General features: G+C 35.7%; 3 protein-coding genes across 3 annotated transcripts; 1 reads left to right on the plus strand and 2 right to left on the minus strand.

The window, feature by feature from the left end:
- Positions 1 to 1,855: 1,855 nt before the first annotated feature.
- LOC123660395 lies at positions 1,856 to 7,050 on the plus strand. The gene is made up of 2 exons (XM_045595484.1): positions 1,856 to 2,289; positions 6,439 to 7,050. Exons 1-2 carry the CDS (start codon positions 1,972 to 1,974, stop codon positions 6,919 to 6,921), a joined length of 801 nt encoding a protein of 266 aa, XP_045451440.1. The 5' UTR covers positions 1,856 to 1,971; the 3' UTR covers positions 6,922 to 7,050.
- Positions 7,051 to 16,476: 9,426 nt separating this feature from the next.
- Positions 16,477 to 17,951, minus strand: LOC123660508. Its single transcript, XM_045595569.1, has 3 exons — positions 17,849 to 17,951; positions 17,684 to 17,777; positions 16,477 to 17,051 (listed from the first exon to the last, which is right to left on the minus strand). The coding sequence occupies exons 1-3, from the start codon at positions 17,935 to 17,937 to the stop codon at positions 16,536 to 16,538; spliced, it is 699 nt and encodes a 232-aa protein (XP_045451525.1). The 5' UTR covers positions 17,938 to 17,951; the 3' UTR covers positions 16,477 to 16,535.
- Positions 17,952 to 22,724: 4,773 nt separating this feature from the next.
- On the minus strand, positions 22,725 to 24,692 carry LOC123660551. The gene is made up of 2 exons (XM_045595608.1): positions 24,330 to 24,692; positions 22,725 to 23,300 (listed from the first exon to the last, which is right to left on the minus strand). The coding sequence occupies exons 1-2, from the start codon at positions 24,690 to 24,692 to the stop codon at positions 22,785 to 22,787; spliced, it is 879 nt and encodes a 292-aa protein (XP_045451564.1). The 3' UTR covers positions 22,725 to 22,784.
- Between the last annotated feature and the right edge of the window lie 845 nt (positions 24,693 to 25,537).

Raw genomic sequence — 25,537 nt, forward strand, 5'->3', positions numbered from 1 at the left:
CATCATAGCCAGCTGGACTGGTTATTTTTAAACGATAATTATTGTCTTCGATATTCATCTTGTACCTATGCGGTGTTAAATGGTAATGTCATAAGGAATCACGTTTAAAAACAAATCTGATGTATGTTTAAGCAGAATATAAGAAAAAACCTAAAGACGTGATGAATATCTTCAAGTAACCTTTGAACCGACTTTATTTTTAAGCCGGCTAAAAACAAATCAGATCTTAATCAGTAAAATACAATCAAATAGAAAACCTCCTTCTTTGTTTCAAGTTGGTTAAAATACTTTGGAAGCAGCAATACCACAATTATATGTATACACACAGAAATATAAAGACTCAAATACAAACGTCACATCTGCCAACCCTCTTTTTACCAAGGGGTTGCATATAATTTAGTCAAATTGAACTGAAAACGCAACACTTAAGCTTTATTGTTATTTGTATACATAATTAATTACCTAAAGATGTTATCTAAAAAATAATTCAATAAATTCATAATGACAACTTAAAATGACAAATTGACGTGTAGCGATAATGACAATAAATGACATAACGGAACTGAGGAATAAAAAACATTAATGAATGTCAGATTCATTTAATACTTAAATTATATTTTAAAAAAATGACACTAACATTGTGTATTTGACTGGACGACTAACGGATTCGTCGATCCATAAAGATTTTTTTTTCAATTTCTATTCATCAGCAACAAATTCTATTAAAACAATAATTGTATATACTTACTTTTTACGAAGATTAATTAAGCTGATGAGTCAAGACAAACTGATATTTATTAGCTATTAAAAGACACACAAATCATAAAGCTGTCACCCCATCCACGTAACTCCGAATAATTAAAATCTTCCACCGTAAAACAAAATACTCGCAAGGTTTAATTTGGTCGTCCCTGCCGAAGGCGCTCCCTCATTGAGCTTTGAGCCTCTGAGGGCCATTCAATCGCCCTTCAGGGACTAAACTACTGAAGTCTTACGGGTCAAGTATTGATCGATTCGGAATAATATTTGTACCTTTCGGGTAGCCACTTGGATTTTGTTAGATATTATTGATGACACAAAACTGTAATTGTAGAATAATATCGTTAAAATAATTGAACTAACTTATACATTTAAGCTATATAGTTTAACTTAATCGTAAAATACATAATTATCAATTAAAATACAATACGTATAATATACGATAATATGTAATTATTTAAAATTCATTTTAAAAAGTTCGTGAGTCACTCGCGTACGGATAACTCCCTATGTTCATTGTTCGTCGTTTACAATGACGCGTAATGGCGACAGGTCAGAGGAATTAGAAATAAAACTAAACAAATAGTTTTGTTTTATTAAGACTGAAACATAAACTAAAACCTACAAACTAACCTAACCTACGCGATGTGTACTTCTGTTAAATATTAGATTGAATATGAAACGCTAACCAAATTGTTGCTACGCGATCGTTCGCTTTCGCTAATGTAGATGCAATATCGCACACTCACGATCACAGTTCAAATATGTTACGGCCCTTTACTCCGAGCGAGCGAGACCGAACGAGAACGAACGAGACCGAACCAACCCGAGCACGCAGACGCTCCCCGAAACGCAGTCGCCATTCGGGCACTGCTCGAACGAACGTGCGCGAATTCACGTTCGATCCGTTTCTTCGTAAATATAAAAGCGCGAACGCTTCAAGATATAACGCGACCAAATTAAAGAGATTGGTGACAATCGAAGCGCGATTGCGTAAGTACGGCCGAAGAAATTTGGCCGGATTATAGTCTACATTACGAAAATGCGAAGGCGTTCGTGTCATTGACATGTTGATAATTTGTTTACAAAATAGGTTTTTATTGATAATACATTTTGATTTATAACGATTCTGCAATAGCGTTGGATTGTTGTTTCAACGTCTATTGTATTGTATTGTAATATATTAAGAAAACGTTTTCAGAACATAGAACAATGACTGAAATAGAATGGACAAACGATCAAGTGCTGACGTTGGTCAATGAATACAAAAATCGGCCGATGTTGTGGGACCCGAATCATGACATGTACAGAGTTCAGACGGCTAAATATGAAGCTTGGTGCGAACTTGCTGAAATATTCGAGTGTGAAATAGGAGATTTACGGAAGAAATTTAACTCGATCTTCGCATCTCATAGGCGAGAGAAATCAAAAGTCCGGTTGGGAGGTCGATCGAGTTGGTTCCTTTACAACTATTTGAGCTTCCTGCCCAATCACATCGGCAGCGAGGATTTGACTGTTAGCGTGCCTACGGTAATTCGTCTTGTTTTAGCTTGTTAGTTAATGATATAGAATTATGAACCAGTTATACCTGGTAGTTTCACTTGCGTTGACTTTTATAGCCAGCATTTTGACATAATGTTATAAATGTTTATGTTTGAAAGTCTATTTTTTAGAAGGACATTGTTGATTTCTAAAGAGTAAGTTACTAAAAGACCGTTACGGATTCAATAGTTTAAATTATGAACATCAAAGATAATATATACGTGCACAATTAGAAATTATAAACATTTTTGAATATCATATCAAAAATTGACCGCTCCAGCGGGGATCGAACCCGCGTCTCCGACTGACCGTGTCGGCGCTCTAGCCAATCAAGCTATGGAACGATGTACCCGCTAGATCGTAGTATCGTAGATAAGTAGAAAAATAAAATCATAGATATTAGAAATTATAAGACACTGACATCGCGCTGGTGCAGGGATCATAGCTTTAGCTCCAGTGTAGGTGGTATCGGATTCGATCTCTACCACTCATGATAAGCATATATACACCGCCCTAGGACCTAGGTAAATAGCTTACAGTGCAAAATGATAGGTAACCTACTTTTTATCCCGACATTCCCATATCTATACAAATAAATAAAATTGAAATGTCTGTTTGTAATATTAAAATAACCGCTTTAACTAAATTCATATGTACACACGCGTATACGCATACGTATACACGCTGCATATAGCAAAATAACATTTTTTTATAATTGTTGTCTGTCTGTCTGTTTGTTCCGGCTAACCTCTAAAACGACTGGGGCGATTTTGACGGGACTTTCACTGGAAGATAGCCGAGGTAATAAGGAGTAACTTAGGCTACTTTTATTTTAGATTTTTTTTAATTTATAACTCTTCGGACTAAACAATAATTATTTTATTAAATTGTACGAGGACGAAGTCGCGGGCACAGCTAGTTTGAAGTAAGTTTAAATAAATGGCTAAGATCTAGATTAGGTAAAACCGAATTTTGGGACCGTGGGGGGATGGGGGTGGGGAGGGTGGGGAACACTACCCCTGGTACCACTATCACACCTCGGAACCCCATGGTTATGGAGATATCGATGGGGCTAAGATCTAGATTAGGTAAAACCGAATTAGAAAAACCGAATTATGGGGTTTTTGGGTGTGGAGGGTGTACGGGAATCTATACAAGGTAACACTGTCACACCTCAAAACCCCATGGTTATGGAGATATCCATGGTTAAAGGTTTTGAGGTTAGAAGAAGAATTTAAAGCTATTATAATACCTTTGAGCTCGTACTGTTTGCATTGTGTGACAAATCGACACTTTTAAACAAAATAACGCGTCAGACATAATATTCTAATAAAATTAGTAACATTGCGTGCTAGAATATAGGTTTAGAAATTCGAAAAATACCCAAAACCGAATCGGAGCACCCCACTGTCCACGTGGTCTTGGTCTGTCCTACCCCTAGAGTGTTTTTTTTGTGCCGCGGAGGCGCGGAGGGAGGGCAGCCCTCGCCCGCCGTGCGAAAGCGCGCGAACGAATGCGTAGAGGAGCGGCTGAGGCTGGTCGCCTTCGGCGACCAGCCTCCGCTGCGGAACGGAGCATGAGTGAGCGTGCTTTCGCACGCAAGGGCGGAAGGGCTGCACTTCCCGCAGCGCCGGAGCCAAGCGTTCCTCTAACTTTCGAAATTCTTCTTCTAACCTCAAAACTTTAACCATGGATATCTCCATAACCATGGGGTTCCGAGGTGTGAAAGTGGTACCAGGGGTAGCGTACCCCACCCTCTCCCCCCCATCCCCCCACGGTCCCGAAATTCGGTTTTACCTAATCTAAAGCTTTACCAAATAAATTAGTTACCAGGGAAACCACGAGATATAACTAGTATTTTATATATCTTTAGCTTAAGCACTTTTAGAACTGCTACTTGTACTTGTTAGTGCATTTGTAACAGAGTCGCGTTTAATGCAAGCGCTTATTCGCATTGCAGTTAATAGCATTAAAAAACTTTGCGTAATCGGCTTCAAGCTTAGACATAGACATCGATCGTTTTTTATCTCATGCAGCATTATTCATATCAATAAGTAATATATAAAAAAAAATTAACCCTACTACTTAGGTCAAACAAAAAAAAACAACAAATCAGTAAACAACAGATCAACAATCAGTAACAACAAATACAGTATGATGATGATCACATCCAGATTGGTTGATAAAAATACTGTAGCCAGTCAGTCAGTTTAGCTTATTGCAGTCCACTGCTGGACATAGGCCTCCCCAAGTTCGCGCCAGAAATTGTAGTAGTGATTGAAAATTAATTATATATTATTAATATCTAAGATTTTATTTTTGTGTTACCCACATTAGGAATTCTAAACTTTTTTGAATATCATATCAAAAATTGACCGCTCCAGCGGGGTTCGAACCCGCGTCTCCGACTTTCCGTGTCGGCGCTCTAGCCAATTAAGCTATGGAACGATGCACCCGCTCGAGCGAAATTTTCGATATGATGATTTTTATATTCGGTTTAAGCGAACCCCGAAGCGAAACCCGGTTCGAACCCCGCTGGAGCGGTCAATTTTTGATATGATATTCAAAAATGTTTAGAATTCCTAATGTGGGTAACACAAAAATAAAATCTTAGATATTAAAAATAGCACGGTGTCGTCTCCTGTCAAAGATTTTCATTGTAATATGAAACTTTGAATAGTTACGGGCTTCTGTAAAGAGCTCACTATAGACGGCGCCACGGTTCGCTTAAACCGAATATAAAAATCATCATATCGAAAATTTCGCTCGAGCGGGTGCATCGTTCCATAGCTTAATTGGCTAGAGCGCCGACACGGAAAGTCGGAGACGCGGGTTCGAACCCCGCTGGAGCGGTCAATTTTTGATATGATATTCAAAAATGTTTAGAATTCCTAATGTGGGTAACACAAAAATAAAATCTTAGATATTAAAAATAGCACGGTGTCGTCTCCTGTCAAAGATTATCATTGTAATATGAAACTTTGAATAGCTACGGGCTTCTGTAAAGAGCTCACTATAGACGGCGCCACGGTTCGCTTAAACCGAATATAAAAATCATCATATCGAAAATTTCGCTCGAGCGGGTGCATCGTTCCATAGCTTAATTGGCTAGAGCGCCGACACGGAAAGTCGGAGACGCGGGTTCGAACCCCGCTGGAGCGGTCAATTTTTGATATGATATTCAAAAATATATATTATTAATTAATAATTGTATTATAGATTGAAAAATAAGTAACCTTAAATTTATACAGAAATATTATTCCATTATTATTGGAAAAAATTAGAATTTAGAATATTTGAAAAATCAATATTCTGTTACCATATTTTTGGAAATTTAGCTCTGTACCAATAACTCCAGTCTTTTTTAGTTTAGTTTAGACGGTATAACCGATAAATGAAAAATTACAATCAATTATAGTCAAATTCGAAACAAAGCCTTGAATTATTATTTCAGATTAAGTTATGCCTATCTGTCAGATTCCTGTATTGATATCGTCTGTATCAAGTTATTTGCATTAATTATAACCTTTTTGTCTATCTTTTGAAGTGCTTATTTCCTGTTTAAAATGTCTGTTATCAGGCATAGATGTTTTCGTTAAAATACTAATTTGTCAAAAAGTTGAGATAAGTGTGACACGTTACAGCAAAATACTAAGAATTTGTTTCTCCGAGATGGTTGCTTATCGTTTCACACGAGAGCGTTATCATTTATACAACTTTCTGTCCAATATTCAAATAATCCAACTTGAACATTTTGGCTATAATTTGTTGACCCTGACACACAAAACGTGTTTCTATGTGCTTATGTTCGATTGTTTTTCAATTCGGAGGTGATAAGGAGTGACCTCGATTACATTCCGCATAATAATTACTGTTTTCACCATTTTTACAACTTTAGTCTTTACTACCGTAACTATAAGGCCGACTAAAGCCTACCTTGTTACCACAATTTAGATTTAACGTCTTCGATTTAAATAAAATCAATATTTGTTTTAAATGCCAATTGTAATAACATAGTATGGTATTATCGTATTTTATCATTGAGAGTAAGAGACCGCTTTTTGGGTCAACGAGATTTTAAAGACTTACTTAATTTTAGTGTCCTCAAAAATACATATCTTTTTTCCATTGTTCTAGGTCAAGAAGCGTAAAAAGAAGGAAGTTGCAGAGGAACAAGAAGCAGATCATTCAGCTGAAGAGTACGAAGACAATTGCAATGAGAGTCCAGTGCATATCATGATAAAAGAGGAACCTGATATCGAGAGAACTCCGCCGAAAACGAAGTACATTTGTTCCAAACCTCGCCTCACACGAGTGGTTAAGCGGAGAATAGTTAAAGATAGAACTGAATCGCTGGCTGAAAGAAACAAATTATTAGAAAGAAAGTTATATAAGCGCTCCGAAATATATAAGAAAAAAGACGAATGTGACACATTCGGCGAATACATAGCGATGTCTCTGAGGAAGCACGATGAAAGAACACGTTCCATGATAAAGCAAGCTATTAATAATATACTGTTTGAACAGGAGATGAAAAAATACAATTCTGGACAGTACGCGGTAGTCATATCAAACGTGGACGAGAACCCCCTCATCATTGGCGACGAGTGCGAGAAATGAAACACAAAGACTGAACACAAAGTTACATATTACTGTATTCTTTAAAATATATATTAAAATTGAGTTGAAACATTCAACCATGCACGTGTATATAAAACTGTTTAATTATTATTAAACGCTGAAATTAAATATAATTTATTTCTTATCGTGCGTTGCGTTTCGTAGAATAATGGCAGTTGATATAATCGTACGAGAGGAAAAAAAATCTCAATAAATGAGATATTAACACTCGGGCGAATGTCACGCACAATTACCCCGGCACGCACTCCATTCGTTGCAATTTTCCTTAATTTTTTTTTGCAACCATCACTCCACCCATGTAGAACAGCTGTCTACGTGACGCGTTGCACGATTTATACTCCTACCAATAAACCCTCACCGATTTAGTGAAAATAGATTTTTTGTTGCTTCGTCTTACATTTCATTTTTTTTTTAAAAGATTAAAATTTGATTTAATATCTAATTCGGCAATGGAGATAGATGCAACACTGCCAGCTAAACAAATTTAATGATATAAACTTAGTCCATCATTAGGTAAAAACTGCATCAACGCCTCACACCTACATCGACTATTTCTGGTCTTTCTCTTTCGAGAAAAATTTATATTTAAAGTAATGCAGCAATGTTTATGAATTACTTGATTTATGTCGTTAATAACTAAGTGCAGTGGAAGCAAGTCGGTCTGATCACGCCACCTCGCGTCACTTTACTCTGCTATTTGTCATGAAGTGTAATCTAGTTATTCGCATGGTAATAGCTCACTCGAACGGGTTATATTTCAAAGGCACTTATGTTGTGATTATTGTGTATAATTGGAGTATAATAATAACTTTATTATTTTATGTGCAATCAACATATAATGTTACAAACACGACGCCCTACTGTCTAACATACTCAATAATGCAGATGCGATGAAAAAAATAATTTCATTAACAATATTTTCACACGTTACGGCAAAATGTATTTATATCGAGTATGCATATAGAATTACTGAAAGTAAAATATATTTAGTAAGCATACTTATTTTGAAATCAGACAAAACGGCTTCTAAGCCTTTTTAAATATCTTTTTTTTTTATATCTCTTAAACAAACACACACGATCGTATGTTCCTTAGATAGGCAACTTAATACCCGCGTTATAGATAACAGTCAACAGATACAGCCAAAGATTTATAGTTAGACTAATTATCCTAAAATATTTTTACCATTAAAACAAGGCTTACACTAAATTTTGTAGGTACTTTTTATGGGTGTTACAAGGATTGAGAAAGAATCTCATCATGACAAGTGCATAAAATTTTGCACTCAAGTAGTTCAGTCAATACATATATTTCCTTCCTAGTAGTACTCACGTCAAAACTAATTTCAAGCTATCTCGACAGATCTGCTAATACATATAATCTTATAAGCAAGATGCATTACTTTCTTAGCGCTGTCTAGTATCACATCTTAGTTTCAGATGACTACGATAGCTTGCTAGCAAGTAAAACCGTGTGAAACCTTTCTACTTGATCAATGTAATTGTCAGACATGTAATACTTTCTTTTGGCTTTGCGGATTAAGTGTATTAAAGATCAGGCATTAATTGCATATTTAGTTTTTTTTATACAACTAGGTCGGTAAACAAGCGTGTTGTAAGCGGCAACTGTTGGTAAGTGGTTACTATAGTCTAAAGACGTCTGCAAAACCAGAAGCATCGCAACCCTACCCTCAAAGCCCCCAGGAGCTCTGACCACCTTAATCATAACAGGAACACAACACAGCTTGAAAGCAATATTATTTAGCTGTGATCTTTAATAAGGTCGAGTTACTTCCCCAGTCCCAGATATATGGTTTTTTTTTCAATTTATTTGTCATTGAATTTGAAGAGAGGACTATTCTGGTATCCGAATTGTGGCGATGAAAATCAGGTTTGTAGGTATGTGTTACAATAACCAATAACCAAATTTTATCAGCTACTCGCTCACTAGGTATTTGTAGTTCTGGGTCCGCCATATAACGTCTTGAACATCGTTAACCTTCCTACATATTCTTCACGCATTCAACCCCAATTGTTATCATAGTGTTACTTTTAATAGGGAAATTATCCATCAATAAGTAATGGACCGGCACGGCACATAGAAAAATTTAGAAGAATTAGCTTATGTCTAGCATGGAACTTACAAGCTGTTTTATTTTGGATCCATTCAAAATATTTATATTGTTTACCTGGGAATAGCCTTTTTGAGATACTTATCTATTCGTGTTAAGCAGTATACGTCCAAAGAAAACAAACTTAATCGATAATATATTATTTACTTCTCGACTATATAAAATACAATTATTTCCAATAGCGCCAGCTAAACAGTCCAATACAACATTCAACACAAACCCATTCAACCATATCTGGGTCATCAAAACAAGCTATTATTTTCAGGACAAGAAAAGAGTTGCGGTAACTTCGGGACGAGATTGAATATTAATTATTCTAAGCACACTTATGTAACATATTTATTACTGAACATATTAAGGAAATACGCACTACGTGACTTGCAATCGGCATTTGTTTGTGCGGAAATAGCATTTCAAGTAAAAGCGTACTTAGGGAATTGTTTTGGAATTGAATTTTCTGAAGGTTTTCCGAGGAATTTTGGATTAATAATGGAAGCAAATGTTCTAACATTCAGAGCAGTGTTTACGACATTCGTAATTTAAAACTTTCAAGGCCATCATTATACTGTTCAAGATAAGATGACTAGGCATTGAGCAAAAAAATATCCTAATCTGAAAAATCACAAATTGTAACAGAATACATATTATGTATAATAAAAATGTAAATGTAATATGTTTGTGCACGCTAATCTCAGAAACGGCTTATTCAATTAAGATGCGGTTTTCATTAATATATTGTGGTAAGCTTCATTTAACATTTAAAGATTGTTTCATGTCAATCGGTTCATAAATAAAAAAGTTATGCGAATTTAAAGAATCACGTTGAACATGTAAGCGAGTATACCCAAACGACGGTGTTTATAACCAAAAATAAACCCAAATATATATCCAAAAAATACTGCCCTAAGTCACTATTCCAAGCGGACGAAGTCGCGGGCACAGCTAGTAACAAATAAAACGCTTGCTTCAATCAACTAAAATAATGAAAATTTTTAATTTGCAGAATCACTACATAGTATAAAACAAAGTCGATTCCCGCTATCTGTATGCATAGATTAGATGCGGTGTCCTTTAGTACATAGAATGATTCCAGAGGAAGGTTTATATGTATAATACATGTATAATATAGTAGAGGAGTACTGATAGTTTTGCGCCCCTGCGAAGCCAGGGCGGGTCGCTAGTTATGCTATAAACACCATTTGGTCCTTTTAACAATTATCCTTTGTCATCTTTCGTCAGAAATTATAACTAGCATGATCTACATTTAAAAGTAGTAAAGTATCCGATATATATTTAGAATTATCACTAGAAACTATCAAACCACTTAAAGATGCATGACAAATCGTGTTATTCAGGAAATCTAATATCTTGATCAGCTAAATCCTCCACTACCCGGCGACATAGATGCCGTAATCTAATACATCAGACGATTTGTCGCCACTGCTAAATAAAGAACTTACATGTTTTCAGTTGTTTTCACATCTCTCGCTCCTTCCTTACTGCGATACAAATAAAGATAGTTTTGCAACACTCCTATCTTATTATTTGTAAGCGTTACATTTACCAACAATGAAACTCTTGCAATTTTATTCGTTCTTATGACTATGTACATAAGGATTCGTTTCTATCGTTCTGGCAATGTATCTTCCAGTTGCCTGTTTATCAACTTATCGCAAACTTAATTTGCGATTTTTGCATTTCTTATTCTTATACTGTTAAAGTTCAATTTACCATGCTCAGGATGTGTTTAGCTCGTGAAACATGACCTCTAGGTATCGCGATTAAAGGCTCGGCTACGTCATTAGTTGGTGTTATTGTTACCTATTGATAAATAATGTTGCATATTATTGCTCTATGTTAATCTTATTTACTTTAGATTATCTTGACTTATTTGAATTGAAAATTATCTTGGATGGTATTAGAGCTAATACTGAGGTCAAATCGTATGGCGATAAGATTAATGGTTTACTTAAATTCGTTTTGAAGTCATTTTCGACGTCACGATTTACTTTGTTATGAAATAGCATAGATTATTTATTGCTTTGTATAGATCAACTTTGACATTTCGTTTGTCTGATGTGACTAGAACTCTCTTGAGTGAATAATAGCGAAAAATATTTTCATGGCATATTAAATAAAATTAAGACGAAATTAATATTGATTCTAAAATACTTTTAGTCCAATTTTGGACAAATAATGCACAATGTTATGATTAGAACCCAATGTAATATATATATTTACGAGTATGTACGAGAAGTAGAGCTGAAAGTACTCAAGAAAAACCATTAAAATTGAATTAATAATTAAAAATGACAGTACCTAAACAATAGCATTTATATAAAATCAATTAAACGTTACATAACTAATAATTTTACACACTAAATTAAATCAAGACTTTCGGCGTATTTAACGGAAAGTTCCTTCTTGTAAGATTTTTCCTCAAACCCTGACTTATATCTAGGTCTCGTGCGTACGTGCAGCGCTACACGATCGCGCATGATATTTCGGGCTAACACAACTCGATCTTATCGACGCTACAATGAACTATTATCATGCATTGCATATATTTTCATTGCTAGATACTGTCACATCATCCGTGTTTTGGACTAGCGCAGCTACAATTTACATATATTTCAAAATATAACAGAGTGCATATTTTAGAGTACTCTTTAGAAACTGCGTCTTTTCCAAAATAATTTTGCCATTTATTGTAACATACTTGTGTCTTATTTTCAAAGTTCAAAAGATTGTGATATTAAGCTTTGTATAAAAATTTACAACTAAAAATGAAACGGTTTGAGGGTTCTATTTCCACTCGGGGTGGATATTTGTATTTGTAAAAATATTTCTCCCCGGTTTGGATGTATCTCCTTGGGTGTCTTCCCATCGTGCCTAGCCGTCGGTCTAGGTTTTTATCATAAATACCTGATAGCGATCCTTACTCACAGAAGGGAACATATCCGCCAACCCGCAGTCTTCTCCTACATGAAGAAAGAGGCCTTTCTTTAGTCTGTTAACTGAGGTAGGGCACAGCAGGAATTTCCTGCTCAAAATATGGAGCAGCCCGACTGGGGACTACCCCACTAACCTACACGACAGGTACTAACCTCGACCTTACAGAAGACCACAGCTAAATAATACTGTTTTCAAGCAGTATTGTGTTCCTGTTGGTGAGTAAGGTGACCAGAGCTCGTGGGGGGGCTTGGGGATTGGGTCAGCAACGCGCTTGCGATGCTTCTGGTGTTGCAGGCGTCTATAAGCTACGGTAATCGCTTACCATCAGGTGAGACGTACGCTTGTTTGTCGACCTAGTGATAAAAAAAAAGTCTGTCGCACGCCTATGTGGTGGGGTCGCGGGGACGCTGTAGCATGCTTCCGCAAACATGGAGAAAGAGAATTGTCCAGCAGTGGGATACCTAATAAAGGCTGAATGCGACGCAATGCAATAAATATAATGAATACCTGACATAAAAATTAGGAAACAAGGTGAAATATGGTAGACCTCACTTTTAGTGGAAAAACATAAAGCAATGAAGCAAGCCAAAATAAGTATTCTCCATATTTTTGGGGTTCGTGTGAATATTTCTTACGTAAGTTCTTTAGTGAGAAAATAAGTAAAATTGTTTCGTAATTCAAGTAGACATTGCGTACCTATATACACAAAAACAAGTCTATTTGCTTTTTGCAGTCAGTATTACTGAGTTACAAAGTCACTTTCAGATTTAGGCATTGCATAATACTAGATGACCTGGCGAACATGGCTATAATGTCGTATTTTTTCTCGTCAATATGTTGTTTTTTTACCTCCTTAATTCGGATTTATTATTTTTTTTATTTTACCTCTGAACTTTTGACGGTTTTTTTAGCGAAAGCTGGTGCGTGGCACGTGGTTTAAATTAAAATCAGATCTGACACATACTTATCGAGTTGTCGTTAATGCGTATTTCCTTGCCTATTTTTTCTCCGATCAACGTTGTATTATATATACCTCATAACTTTTTACTGGGTGGACCGATTTTAATAATTCTTTTTTTAATCGAAAGCTGGTGCTTGCCATGTCTTTGCAATCACAGTTATATTTCATAAAAACCTTGTTCTGAAAACAACAAATTTCAAAAAAAGAAAAGACTTATGTAACCGCTGCGCCAACCCGTCGTCAAAACAATAATTTCGATGCGTTTGTGAAGTTTTTACGCACTTATCGCATTTACATTTTGACGAGTGTCGTTAGATTTCTAAATGCAGTCACTTGTCTCATCGACTGTATATAATATAGTGACAGTAATGGCCGGTAAGTGGAAATAGTAAGTGAACGGTATCTGAGTGGACCAAATCGTAAAACACATCAGAGCGTTTGTTTTTGTTTAATTCGATGATGGTATTAATGTATTATTTCGCAATAATATTTGTATGTTATATAGTGTGCTGTTGTACTGAAACAGTCTTAAGACCTGGCTACTATGGGTACCGAATTCGATGACTAGGGTTATTTTTATTCGAAAATTGGTGATTGTCATATAGTCTTCTTTAAAATTGATAGATCTGACGAATGCTTTTTGAGTTATCCTTACTTTTGAATGTTCCTTAATAATGCGTAAGAATTTGACTTCTTATTTTATTACCTGTCGATATAAGGGAAGTCAATTTTTTTACGTTTGGGAGCAAATGAAACTATATTTTTACTAGATGTGCCTCGCGGTTTCACCCACGCTAATGTAAGGAAAAGAGAGGTACTAAAATATTATATAGCGTATACAACCTTTCTAGATAAAACGGCTATCTAACACTGAAATAATTTTTCAAATCGGAACGGTAGTTGTTGAGATTAGAGCGTTCAAGCAAACAAACAAACTCTTCAGCTTTATAATATTAATATAAGATTATTTTAAATAGCATGGCTTATCATTGCAATTGAAAAGAACTTTATATACACTTATTTTCGTGTCTCATAATTAGGAATATTATATTTGAAATGGATTTCTTAATTCGATAGATTTTGTATGATATCCAATAGTTTTAATATAAGTTGAGATACCAAAAAACTGCGGGGCCTTACACGTGGACAATAAAACATTTCACATCAAGGTCGACCGCTTTAGCATTACTCATACGAGAAACAAACAACTCCGTTACATAACCAAATAACGTATAACTAAAACCCGCAATTTGACCTGCGGATCAGTCAAAAAGTTTTTGTTAAAAAAAAAATAATTATCGAACGAACTGTATTATAATTTGCGATAAGATTGTTGTACTGGTATTAAGAGTGAACTCCGTGTTGCTCTTTGTTATTTGGAAATCAAAATCCCAAAATTCGTTATTCGTATAGTCTTCGAACGTTCTTAAATAAAGAAATAATTGAAATTATTGAAATGAAATGAAAATATTTATTTCGCCTTAAGGCATATTAGACACATTCAATGAACGTAAAAAAATATAAATTCACAAAAAATAGCTAATTGATAAAAATTAAAACTTAAATAATTAAAAAAATAACAATAATCTAATAAATAAAATTCGGTGTTTGTAGTTAAACTCCTTCGAAACGGCTTGACTGATTCTGATGATGTGTGCACATCGGGTAGGTCTGAGAATCGAACATCTATTTTTCATTCCCCTAAGATATAAAGTATTGAGAAGGTTAATAAAATATATGGCAAAACAACGTTTGCGGGGTCAGCTAGTAATTAATAAAAAGTTATCAATATTTGCATACCACCAGTTACTTTTTTTTAAACTGTCAATACATTATTCAAAAATTATGAACTCACATTATCCTGTTTTCCATGAAAACTATCGCTAGTAAACCCACACGTTATCATACATACTACTAATAAATAAGCCATGTGTTTTCTATATTATCATAATTACGTAAAGATTTTGTTCTCCACAGACAAACAAACTCATTTAATCCTATTTCCTTCTCTTATATAATTTTTATGTACATACTGTACGATTGTTCAAATTTTATTCATCTGCATCAGGTAATGTCAATACCTGATCGGGTCCTTAACCCTTTCTTCTGTCCCTTTCTATCATTATACAAGCTAATCTTCTGTCTCTCTCGCACACCGATTTCACTGATGATAGTCACGTAGTCAGACCTGGCAAGGGTTGCCATTACTACAGATTTTCTCGGATTTGGTTATAGATTGACGTCCAAGAAGGGTCAATATATTTTTAATGATTTGGTTAGTAGAAAAACCAAATTGTATTGATTCATAAAAATAATGAGTGTGCTTTAGACCACACGACTGAAATAAAACTTTTTTAGCTCCATGTAACTTATTTCTCTCAACTTCCATTCGCCTCGCCCGATCACACTTTTCGTAACGCTCTCGTCACGCATTCACTAACTTACTCCCTAAGTCAAGCGTTCGTAAAGAAGTTCTACTTCAAAATATATGTAGTCGGTCCGCCTGATGCTAAGCAGATACCGGCTATGGGCGCTTGCAACAGAAGGGGTAGTACAAGCGCGATACCGACCTTGTCCTCGACGCTTCCCCATAACTCTGGCTCACTCACCACAGGAACAGAACACTTGAAAGCAGCATTATTTGGCTGTGATCATCTATAAGGTTGTGATAACTTCCACAATTGGGCTGCTCCTAATTTTTTTACGCCTCGTTGGCGCAACGGTTACAGCTATGGATTGTACCAGTTGCGCTGGCGGTTGCGGGTTCGTTCCCCACACATTACAAACATTTGTATTGGCCATACAGGTGTTTGCCGTGGTCTGGGTGTTTGTGCAGTCCTTGTGGGTCTCCCCACCGTGCCTCGGAGAGCACGTTAAGCCATCGGTCCCGGTTGTTATCATGTACAACTGATTGCGATCGTTACTCATAGTAGGGAATATATCCGCCAACCCGCATTGGAGCAGCGTGGTGGATTAAGCTCTGATCCTTCTCCTACATGGGGAAAGAGGCCTATGCCTAGTAGTGGGATATTACAGGCTGAAGCGTAATTTTTTTAAGTTATTTGCTGCTGTACCTCAATAAAATATTGGTCTAACTTTGACAGTTTAACAAATGGCAGCCCTATATTTGGCATGTATCTGAGGTTTTACAAAGTGACTTAATGTGCTATTAGGATATCCAGCTCAAACTTGTTGTCTAATGTTAAAACTTTAATACCATTGTCTATAAAATATAATACAAAAATATAAATTAAGTAAATAATGTACAGTATACTATGATGTGTCTAATTTAAGGCATCTTAAAAAGTAATTTATCAACAGTTTATTCATATGATTTACAAACAGACAATTATTTAAAATTTTATTACATGAATTGATAACTCACTAAGGAATAAACTACGCAGACGTCATAAGAACAACGAGTATTAAAAACGTTTTAAAGGTTAAAACCGATATGTTAAAGATTGGAGTAAAATAAAAAATATGGTACAAATAAATTAAATTTAATATTACAAATGGAAAGAAATTAGTCACAGCCTTATTTCACTAAATGTCTGACTGGTCTGACTGATTGACGTGACCCTCCCCGCTGTCCATGTTACCAGAAACCAGTAACTTAACTATTTCTGGCTGCACTTCCAAAGCCCGTCGTTTTGACATACTTCTCAACATGACTGCTACATACCTGCCGAAACTGTCAAAACAATCATCACGCTGCGTGTTGTTTTTTGTCAAATTTGACAAACATTTGACAATATCCTCAAGATATTTTGAGTTCTTTGACACGTCTGGTCTGCTGTCATAACTGTTGAAGGGATCGTTCTCATTAAACGTCAAAAGCAAAGACTGCGAGAGTTCCAAATGGTTAGAGTTATAAGTCTCAATGTTATCATCAAGTGATGACTCCCTGTATATTGATGATTCGTTCTTGGAACGCTTCTTTCGAAGTTCATACTCCACATCGTGTTCTTCGAAACTAAAACTGTTCTCATCTTCTTCTTTTATTTTCTGGGGAGATTTATTTTCCTCCTTTGGTACTAATGAAGCTTCAGGGTTGAATTGCTGAACGATGAAACAAAGAAAGAAAAATTACATTTATTTGGGACAACAAAAGCATTGCAGACATTGAACGACACGTTTACAAAATTGATAGTTATAGAATCGAACATTTACACAAGTCACACACACAAACGACGCAGTACGCACGGTTAGGTGCGAGAATAGTAGTCATGTGAACTGATTCGATACTACTTTTTATGTTTCTAGTAAATAATACTTATTTATAAATATACCAATAGGTACCCACTTCGGTCACTGCAAATTTATTAGGCACTGTAAGCAAGCCCTCCACTAGTAGACTTGGGGTTTGTGCTCGTTTTGATAGTTATGATAAGACCTTACGACTTGATGGAGTAACCCGAAGGTACACTTGAGTGACTGCTACTGGAACTCCTTGACGAGTAGAGCTAGGAGTGCTGAGCTTGTCTTGCTTTGATATTTATGATAGAACCCTACCCCTGGACTACATGAAGTGACCTGAAGATGTACTTCAGTGACTGCTACTGGTACTCTTTGAGGTGTAGAACTAGGTGTGCCAAGTTTGGGCTCGTTTTGATATTTATGACAAGACCTTACCTCCGGACTAGATGAAGTGACCTAAAGGCGTACTTTAGCGTAGATGTATTATAACTTACGTCCAAAATATTTTTATCGGAAGTACTAAACCCCGTTTGGTTATTTTCTGGATACTTTGATGTACCACGAAGAGTGTGCATGCTTTCAGAATCTCTGTAAGAAATAACTTATGACAATAATTGTTCTCAAATATAATTGTGACCTTTTAATTTATATATACTAACCGTTTTTCCTCTATGCTCTTTCCTATATTTCGCCTATAAGCATTAGGTCGTTGACGACGAACTTGGCCAAATCTTTTAATTCTGGGCATCTAAAACAACAATTGAGCTATGAAAGTTACACAAATATATTTTATTAAAATTTATAAACAAGACAAAAGAGTAGTTTATATTCTAATTGAAGCATTCACCAACTTAAACTTTCAGATTACTTCATCAATTTCGGAGGTAAGGTCTTATAACTAATAAAACCTAGTTCTACTCATCGAGGAGTACCAGTAGCAGTCTCCGAAGTACACATTTAGGTCATTACATCATGTCCGGTGGTAAAGTCTCATCAAAACTAAAAAACGAATCCAAACTTGGCACATCTAGTTCAAAATGTCGCGGAGTTCCAGTAGCAGTCACAGAAGTACACCTTTAGGTTTACTCAAGTCCGAGAGGGTAGAGCATATAGAAACTATTTACCTATGTACTTTTAGCGAAATAAAATCTAATATATAAAATTCTCGTGACGCGGTGTTTGTAGTTAAACTCCTCCGAATCGGCTTGACCGATTCTCATGAAATTTTGTGTGCATATTGGGTAGGTCTGAGAATCAAACAACATCTATTTTTCATCCCCTAAATGTTAAGGGTAGTCCACCCCTAATTTTTTTTTTAATTTTTAGATAAATTATTTATTTTTTATTTTATTATGGTTTTGCGTTGAAAAATACATACAACCCTAAATTTTCACCTTCTTCATTTCACCCAATACCTATTTTTAAATAGCGTGTAGCGGCAAGACAACATTTGCCGAGTCAGCTAGTATAATACAATAAAAATCTGTGATTATAAAGTGATCTTACTCAATCAAATAATATAAAATAAATAGAATAATAATATAAAAAAAACGCTGTTTTTAAACGCGAACGGCTGCTAACAAGCGACACGTGACCACTCACGACAGCGGCCGAGCACGAACTGATCAACTGAAGTCTCATTCGAAAAATGGAAATGGTTGTGCAATAAATAAAAACAAAAACGAACGATAAACTAAACCCTATGACAATGGAATAAGATTCATCTTTAATAGTAAAATGCGTAAATCAATTAGCTCCAGTGTCTACGACTACTGGTGGCATTATTGTATTGTTTTTTAACCATTATTTAGAATTAAACATATCTCCCTGCTCATACTATTTTTAGAAATCTTAATATATTTGTAATTATAATGGAATTTTATTCCATTATAATTACATAAAAATATACCTAAATTCTACCCGAAAAACAGTACAATTTTGTCCGATTCGTAAACGCGTCCTTAAATGACTAAAATATTCATATAAAAAAATATATAAAATAACATAAGATAAATACAGTTCAATAAAAAAATGCATACAAAACAAAAAAAAAAACAAAAAAAGAAGAAATAACAATAATTTAAAATTAAATCATAACAAAAAATGTTAATAATGTCTGCGATTATGTGTTGTGCCCCGAAAAGGTGTATCGCTCAGGAGAAATTTGGGTTTGATAACCCAACGCAGATTTTTAGTAATACCCTCTTTATTCACGACGGGCTGCGACAAGTGCTAACTTAGTATAATTATATACGATACAAAAATAATAACAATAACAATATCGATATATATATATATATATATATCAATAAAAAATACGAAACGAGTTCATCATTTCCAATTCTTTCCCTTGTTTCTTTTTTGAAATTCGTCTAATTTAATTAAAACACAGAACATATAAAATGAGTGGCAATCACCGCTAGCCCATGTTGGACCAATCTGCCAGTCGCAACGCATCCAGGCCTAAAAGTACTAGTAAAGCAATCTAATTTAGTAAATTTTTCCCCCTGCCTCCCTTCTTATTTCTTCTTACCTTTCGCTCGCTTCATAAAACATTTATGAAATTAATACTGATAAAATTTAATTTGTCTGTAACAGACGAGGTTGAGGCATTCATACTTACCGGTATTGAGCCCGAGGTCGTTAGCAAGTGGGGACGCAAAAATCCATCCAATGTAGAAAACCAGTAAACTTTCGGACGATAAATAGGGTCTTCTCCACTGTTGATGCTTTTCGCTATCCTCTTCAACACCTGGCTGTAGGTGTTCCGAAGATTTTTCAACTTTAGGGCAACATGACGATGGGTAAAGTGGTTTATGTTGAGAGCTCTGGCTATTCTCTCGTTCGCTTCTTTTCTTTTCCGTTTATTTCTGTATTCTTTGTCAGTGGTGTTCCAGAGGCATTCCTCTTTTTTGTATAGGTCGATTAACTGCAACGTCTTTTGGTCACTGATTCGCCAGATAAGGTTTTGAGTTCTTTGATCCATTATTTATAGTAATTTAGCGAGTTACAACGATATCGGACGCAATTCAACGGCGTGCGTTTGGCTGGCGTGGCCACGCCGGACTGACAAGGCGTGCCGCGTGAGGATTTCGAGTCACAAGCATTCCGTCGACGGTCGACCGTATTCGACGCTGTTATTATTATTACCAAGTCACAAGTTTATATGAATTGTTGAAAAATATAAATATTTGTAATATATTTTTACATCATATTTAGTATAACGTATTGTTATTTTATATTTTCTTCGTGTTATATAAACGTTTTAGAAGATTTCAATCAGTGGTAAAAAATACTACATATATGTACCTACAGTTGTAAAATAAAAAAAATCTAATGTTATAAAAAACTCCTAGGGATAACCCAAAATAACCGTTTTTTTTAATCCTTTACTTTTTGCAAGAAATAATGGCTTATTAACGAAGCGATTTTAAGCAGTACCTTAAATACATTGCGTATTTAATATAGATCAATATGCTCTTTACAGCATGAAATTTAAATGAATATTTTTGAAGATATTACAGTTTTAAAATGCATGGACATTGCGGTTACAACGGTATCGGCTGGGGGCCGGCGGCGCCTGTGCCATCCTTATGGTCTAAGATCCGAACCTAGGTCGATCTTCACCGAGCTGATAATAGAATTAATTGTTTTAGACTTTTTTTTTTCAAATTGAAAATTGCAAAATTAAGATAATAAGAAAATTTTAATCTGACTTGATAGTTTGAAACGCATAAAATGTAGAAGACAACTGGCATCGGGATACCTGTTTATACCTGGCCACCGAGTAGTTCTTTTTTTCTTTTCGTTTTTCTATAAGTTTCATAATATCATGTCGGATTAAATTTTCTTATTATCTTGATGTTGCAATTTTCAATTAAATATAATTCTTATTTTTTTTTTACTTATTGACCGGGATGTTTGGCGCGAGCGTGGGGAGGCCTATGTCCAGCAGTGGACTGCAAAAGGCTGAACTGACTAACTGAAGATCGACTTAAATTCGGATCATCTACTATTAGGAATAGACAATATCTTTATTACTTACGTAAATTGGGAAACTAAAAGCGTCGTCAACACAGCATTTGAGGCTATTTGTGTGAAATATTGTGAAGTAATTGTGATGGTACAACGTGTCAACATCCATTCATAAAAATTTTATATATAATACTAGCCGACTTCGTGCTTGTTTTACAATATATGTTATTAGCCCCCTTAATCCCTTCCCCCTAATAACTTAGGGTATGAAAAATAGATGGCCGATTCTCAGACCTACCCAATATGCACATGAAATTTCATAAAAATATGTCCAGCTGTACCTGGTTATTGTAACTAACATTGTGAGACTAGAATTTTATATATAACATTTTATATAATCGATGATATTAAATAATATTTTAAAATACTGTACTTAATTCAAAAATAGACTCTTCTGGGCCTTTAATTCGGTAAAAATAAGTTTTCAGGAACCTGTTCTTTTTTATCTAACTTTTATGTTATAAGAAGTTCAAGTGTTGCTTTAATTGTATTACTTCTACACTGAAAAAAAAAACTTTAAACTATCTTTAATGTATACGTAATTGACCCGGTTACAGTTTTAATCTAAGTACATATAGATATGAAATAAACTAATTCCATTTTAATATCATTACTTCTTTTTTTGTTACTAAGGGTACACTTGTGATAATACGTTATTAATTATCGGTACTAGTAACTAATAAGTAAATTATAACCTGTTGGGTTTTTTTATTCTATTGTTTATGTTTTTATTAATTTTATTTATTTACCGATATTTTTACAATGGTCTGAATAATATTTGTCTAATTGTAAGTTATTTTAATTTGTTATATTAAAATACGATGCCGCGTTGGCGCAACGGTTACAGCCATGGATTTTACCTGTTACGCTGGCGGTTGCGGCTTCGATCCCCGCACATGACAAACATTTGTATTGGTCATACAGGTGTTTGCCGTGGTCTGGGTGTTTGTGCAGTCCTTGTGGGTCTCCCCACCGTGCCTCGGAGAGCACGTTAACCCGTCGGTCCCTGTTGTTATCGTGTACACCTGATAGCGATTGTTACTCATAGTAGGGAATATATCCGCCAACCCGCATTGGAGCAGCGTGGTGGATTAAGCTCTGATCCTTCTCCTACATGGGGAAAGAGGCCTATGCCCAGTAGTGTGATATTACAGGCTGAAGCGATATTAAAATATTTTTTTATTATTTTTATTAACTATAAAATATAATATAAAAATACAAATTAAGTAAATAAAGTACAGTATACTATATGTCTAATTTAAGGCCTCTTTAAAAAGTCGACATATTCGATTTTCGAGTCGAGTCGAGTTTTTCGATTTTCGAGTCGACATTTTATTTACATGATTTACAAAAAGCCAATTATGTAAAATTTTACTACACGTATCGATGACTCATTAAAGAATAAACTACACAGACGACAAAAGAACAACGAGTATTAAAAACTTTTTAAAGGTTAAAAAGGATATATCCAAGGTTGGAGTAAAAATAAAAATATCGTACTTACAAATAAATTAAATTTAATATTACAAATGGAAAGAAATTAGTCACAGCTTTATTCCACTAATTGTCTAACTGGTCTGACTGATTGACTTGACCCTCCCCGCTGTCCATGTTACCGGAAACCAGTAACTTAACTATTTCTGGCTGCACTTCCAAAGCCCGCCGTTTTGACATACTTCTCAACATGGCCGCTACATACTTGCCGAAGCTGTCAAAGCAATCATCACGCTGCGTGTTGTTTTTTGTCAAATTTGACAAACATTTGACAATATCCTCAAGATATTTTGAGTTCTTTGACACGTCTGGTCTGTTGTCATAACTGTTGAAGGGATCGTCCTCATTAAGCGTCAAACCCAAAGGCTGCGAGACTTCCAAATGGTTAGAGTTATAAGTGTCAATGTTATCATCAAGTGCTGACTTCCTGTATATTGGTGATTCGTTCTTCGAACGCTTCACTGGAGGTCCATACTCAACATTGTGTTCGTCGAAACTTAAACTGTTCTCATCTTTTTCTTTTATTTTCTGAGGAGACTTATTTTCCTCCTGTAGTGCTGATAAAGCCTCAGGGTTGAATTGCTGAACGATGAAACAAAGAAAGAGAGAAAATTATATTTATTTGGAGCATCAAAAACATTGCAGACTTAATGACTAAAATATTTATACAAAAAAAAAAAAAAAAAAAAAAAAAAAACAAGATAATAATACAAGTTCAATAAAAAAATGCATACAAAACGATAAAGAGAAAAAGAAAAACGTAAAAAACAAAAAAGAAAAAATTTAATTTAAAATTAAATTATAATAATTATTATAATATCCCACAACTGGGCTGAGGCCTCTTTCCCCATGAGGAGAAGGATCAGAGCTTAATCCACCACGCTGCTCCAATGCGGGTTAGCGGATGTATTCCTTACTATGAGTAACGATCGCTATCAGGTGTACATGATAACAACCGGGACCGACGGCTTAACGTGCTCCCCGAGGCACGGTGGGGAGACCCACAAGGATTGCACAAGCACCCAGACCACGGCAAACACTTGTATGACCAATACAAATGTTTGTCATGTGCGGGAATCGAACCCGCCACCGCCAACGCAACAGGAACAATCCATGGCTGTAACAGTTTCGCCAACGCGGCGTCGTCGTAATCATTCGCTATGTTTCATGAAATTAAAATTAATAAAATTTACTTTGTCTATTTCGCTGGGTGGCTAGTTGGCTACGGCAGTAAAGAATGTAGCCACCCCCTCTTTGCCCATGGCTGTCGTAAGAGGCGACTAAGGAATAACACAGTTCCACTACAATCTTGGAAGTTAAAAAGCCGTCCGATAGCGGGATAACCATCCAATTGCTGGCTTTGAAATACATATGCGAAAGACGGGCAGCAGCGTCTTCGGTGCGACAAAGCCCTGCAGTCACCAACCCGCTTGCCCAGCGTGGTGACATTGTGCAACACACATGAGTTCACGCCATTTTTGGCGTGAACTTGTGGAGGCCTATGTCCAGCAGTGGACTGCAATAGGCTGAAGTGATAATGATGATGATGTATTTGTCTACAACAGACGAGGAGGAGGAGATAACAGACGAGGTTGAGGCATTCATACCTACCGGTATTGAGCCCGAGGTCGCTAGCAAGTGGTGACGCAAAAATCCATCCAATTTAGAAAACCAGTAAACTTTCGGACGGTAAATAGGGTCTTCTCCACGGTTGATGCTTTTCGCTATCCTCTTCAAAACCTGGCTGTAGGTGTTCCGAAGATTTCTCAACTTTAGGGCAACATGACGATGGGTAAAGTGTTCTATATTGAGAGCTCTGGCTATTCTCTCGTTCGCTTCTTTTCTTTTCTCGTTATTTCTGAATTCTTCTAAAGTGGTGTTCCAGAGGCATTCCTCTTTTTCATATAGGTCGATTAACTGCAACGTCGTTTCGTCACTAATTCGCAACATTAGATTTTGTGTTATTTGATCCATTGTTCATAGTAATTTAGCGAGTTACAACGATATCGGACGCAATTCAACGGCGTGCGTTTGGCTGGCGTGGCCACGCCGGACTAGGCGTGCCGCGTGAGGATTTCGAGTCGCAAGCATTCCGTCGGCGGTCGACCGTATTCGACGCTGCCATTATTAATAACAAAGCACACGTTATAATGAACTGTTGAAAAATATAAATATTTGTTATACGTTTTATTACTTCATATAAATATATTAAACCAGTAGACGCCAATTTTTTTCTAATAAACTGTTTTATACCAATGTTGGAGAATGTAATAGTATTTTGACAAAACCAGAATCTATTTCTGCAAAAAAATTGTATAAATTGGTTGATGAAGTTTTATCAATTGTGTCTTAAGGTTGTTATCATGTAACTGCATCAACATATGAATAACTATATAAGCTGTGCCCGCGACTTCGCCCTCGTGGAATTGAACAAAAAAGTTATTGTTCTGTTTGCAAAGCTAAAAATAAATAAATTTCTACAATAAAGGTAGTTACTCCTTATTACATCATCTATCTGCCAGTGAAAGTCCCATCAAAATCGGTCCTGCCGTTTCAGAGATTAGATAGAACAAACAGACAGACAGACAAAAATCGTAATAATGTTATTTTGGTATACATCTTTGCATTTAGTAAAAAATGTGGTTATTTTAATACAACAAACACACTCCAATTTTATTTATTCGTATAGATATTTCAAAGACCAGCGTAGTGTCTATGGGCAACACACATGAGTTGACGCCATTTTTGGCGTAAACTTGTGAAGGCCTATGTCCAGCTTGCATATGTGGACTGCGAGGCTGAAGTGAGTGTGTGTGTGT

The sequence above is a fragment of the Melitaea cinxia genome, chromosome 15 (assembly GCF_905220565.1).
Source record: "Melitaea cinxia chromosome 15, ilMelCinx1.1, whole genome shotgun sequence".
Taxonomy (NCBI): domain Eukaryota; kingdom Metazoa; phylum Arthropoda; class Insecta; order Lepidoptera; family Nymphalidae; genus Melitaea; species Melitaea cinxia.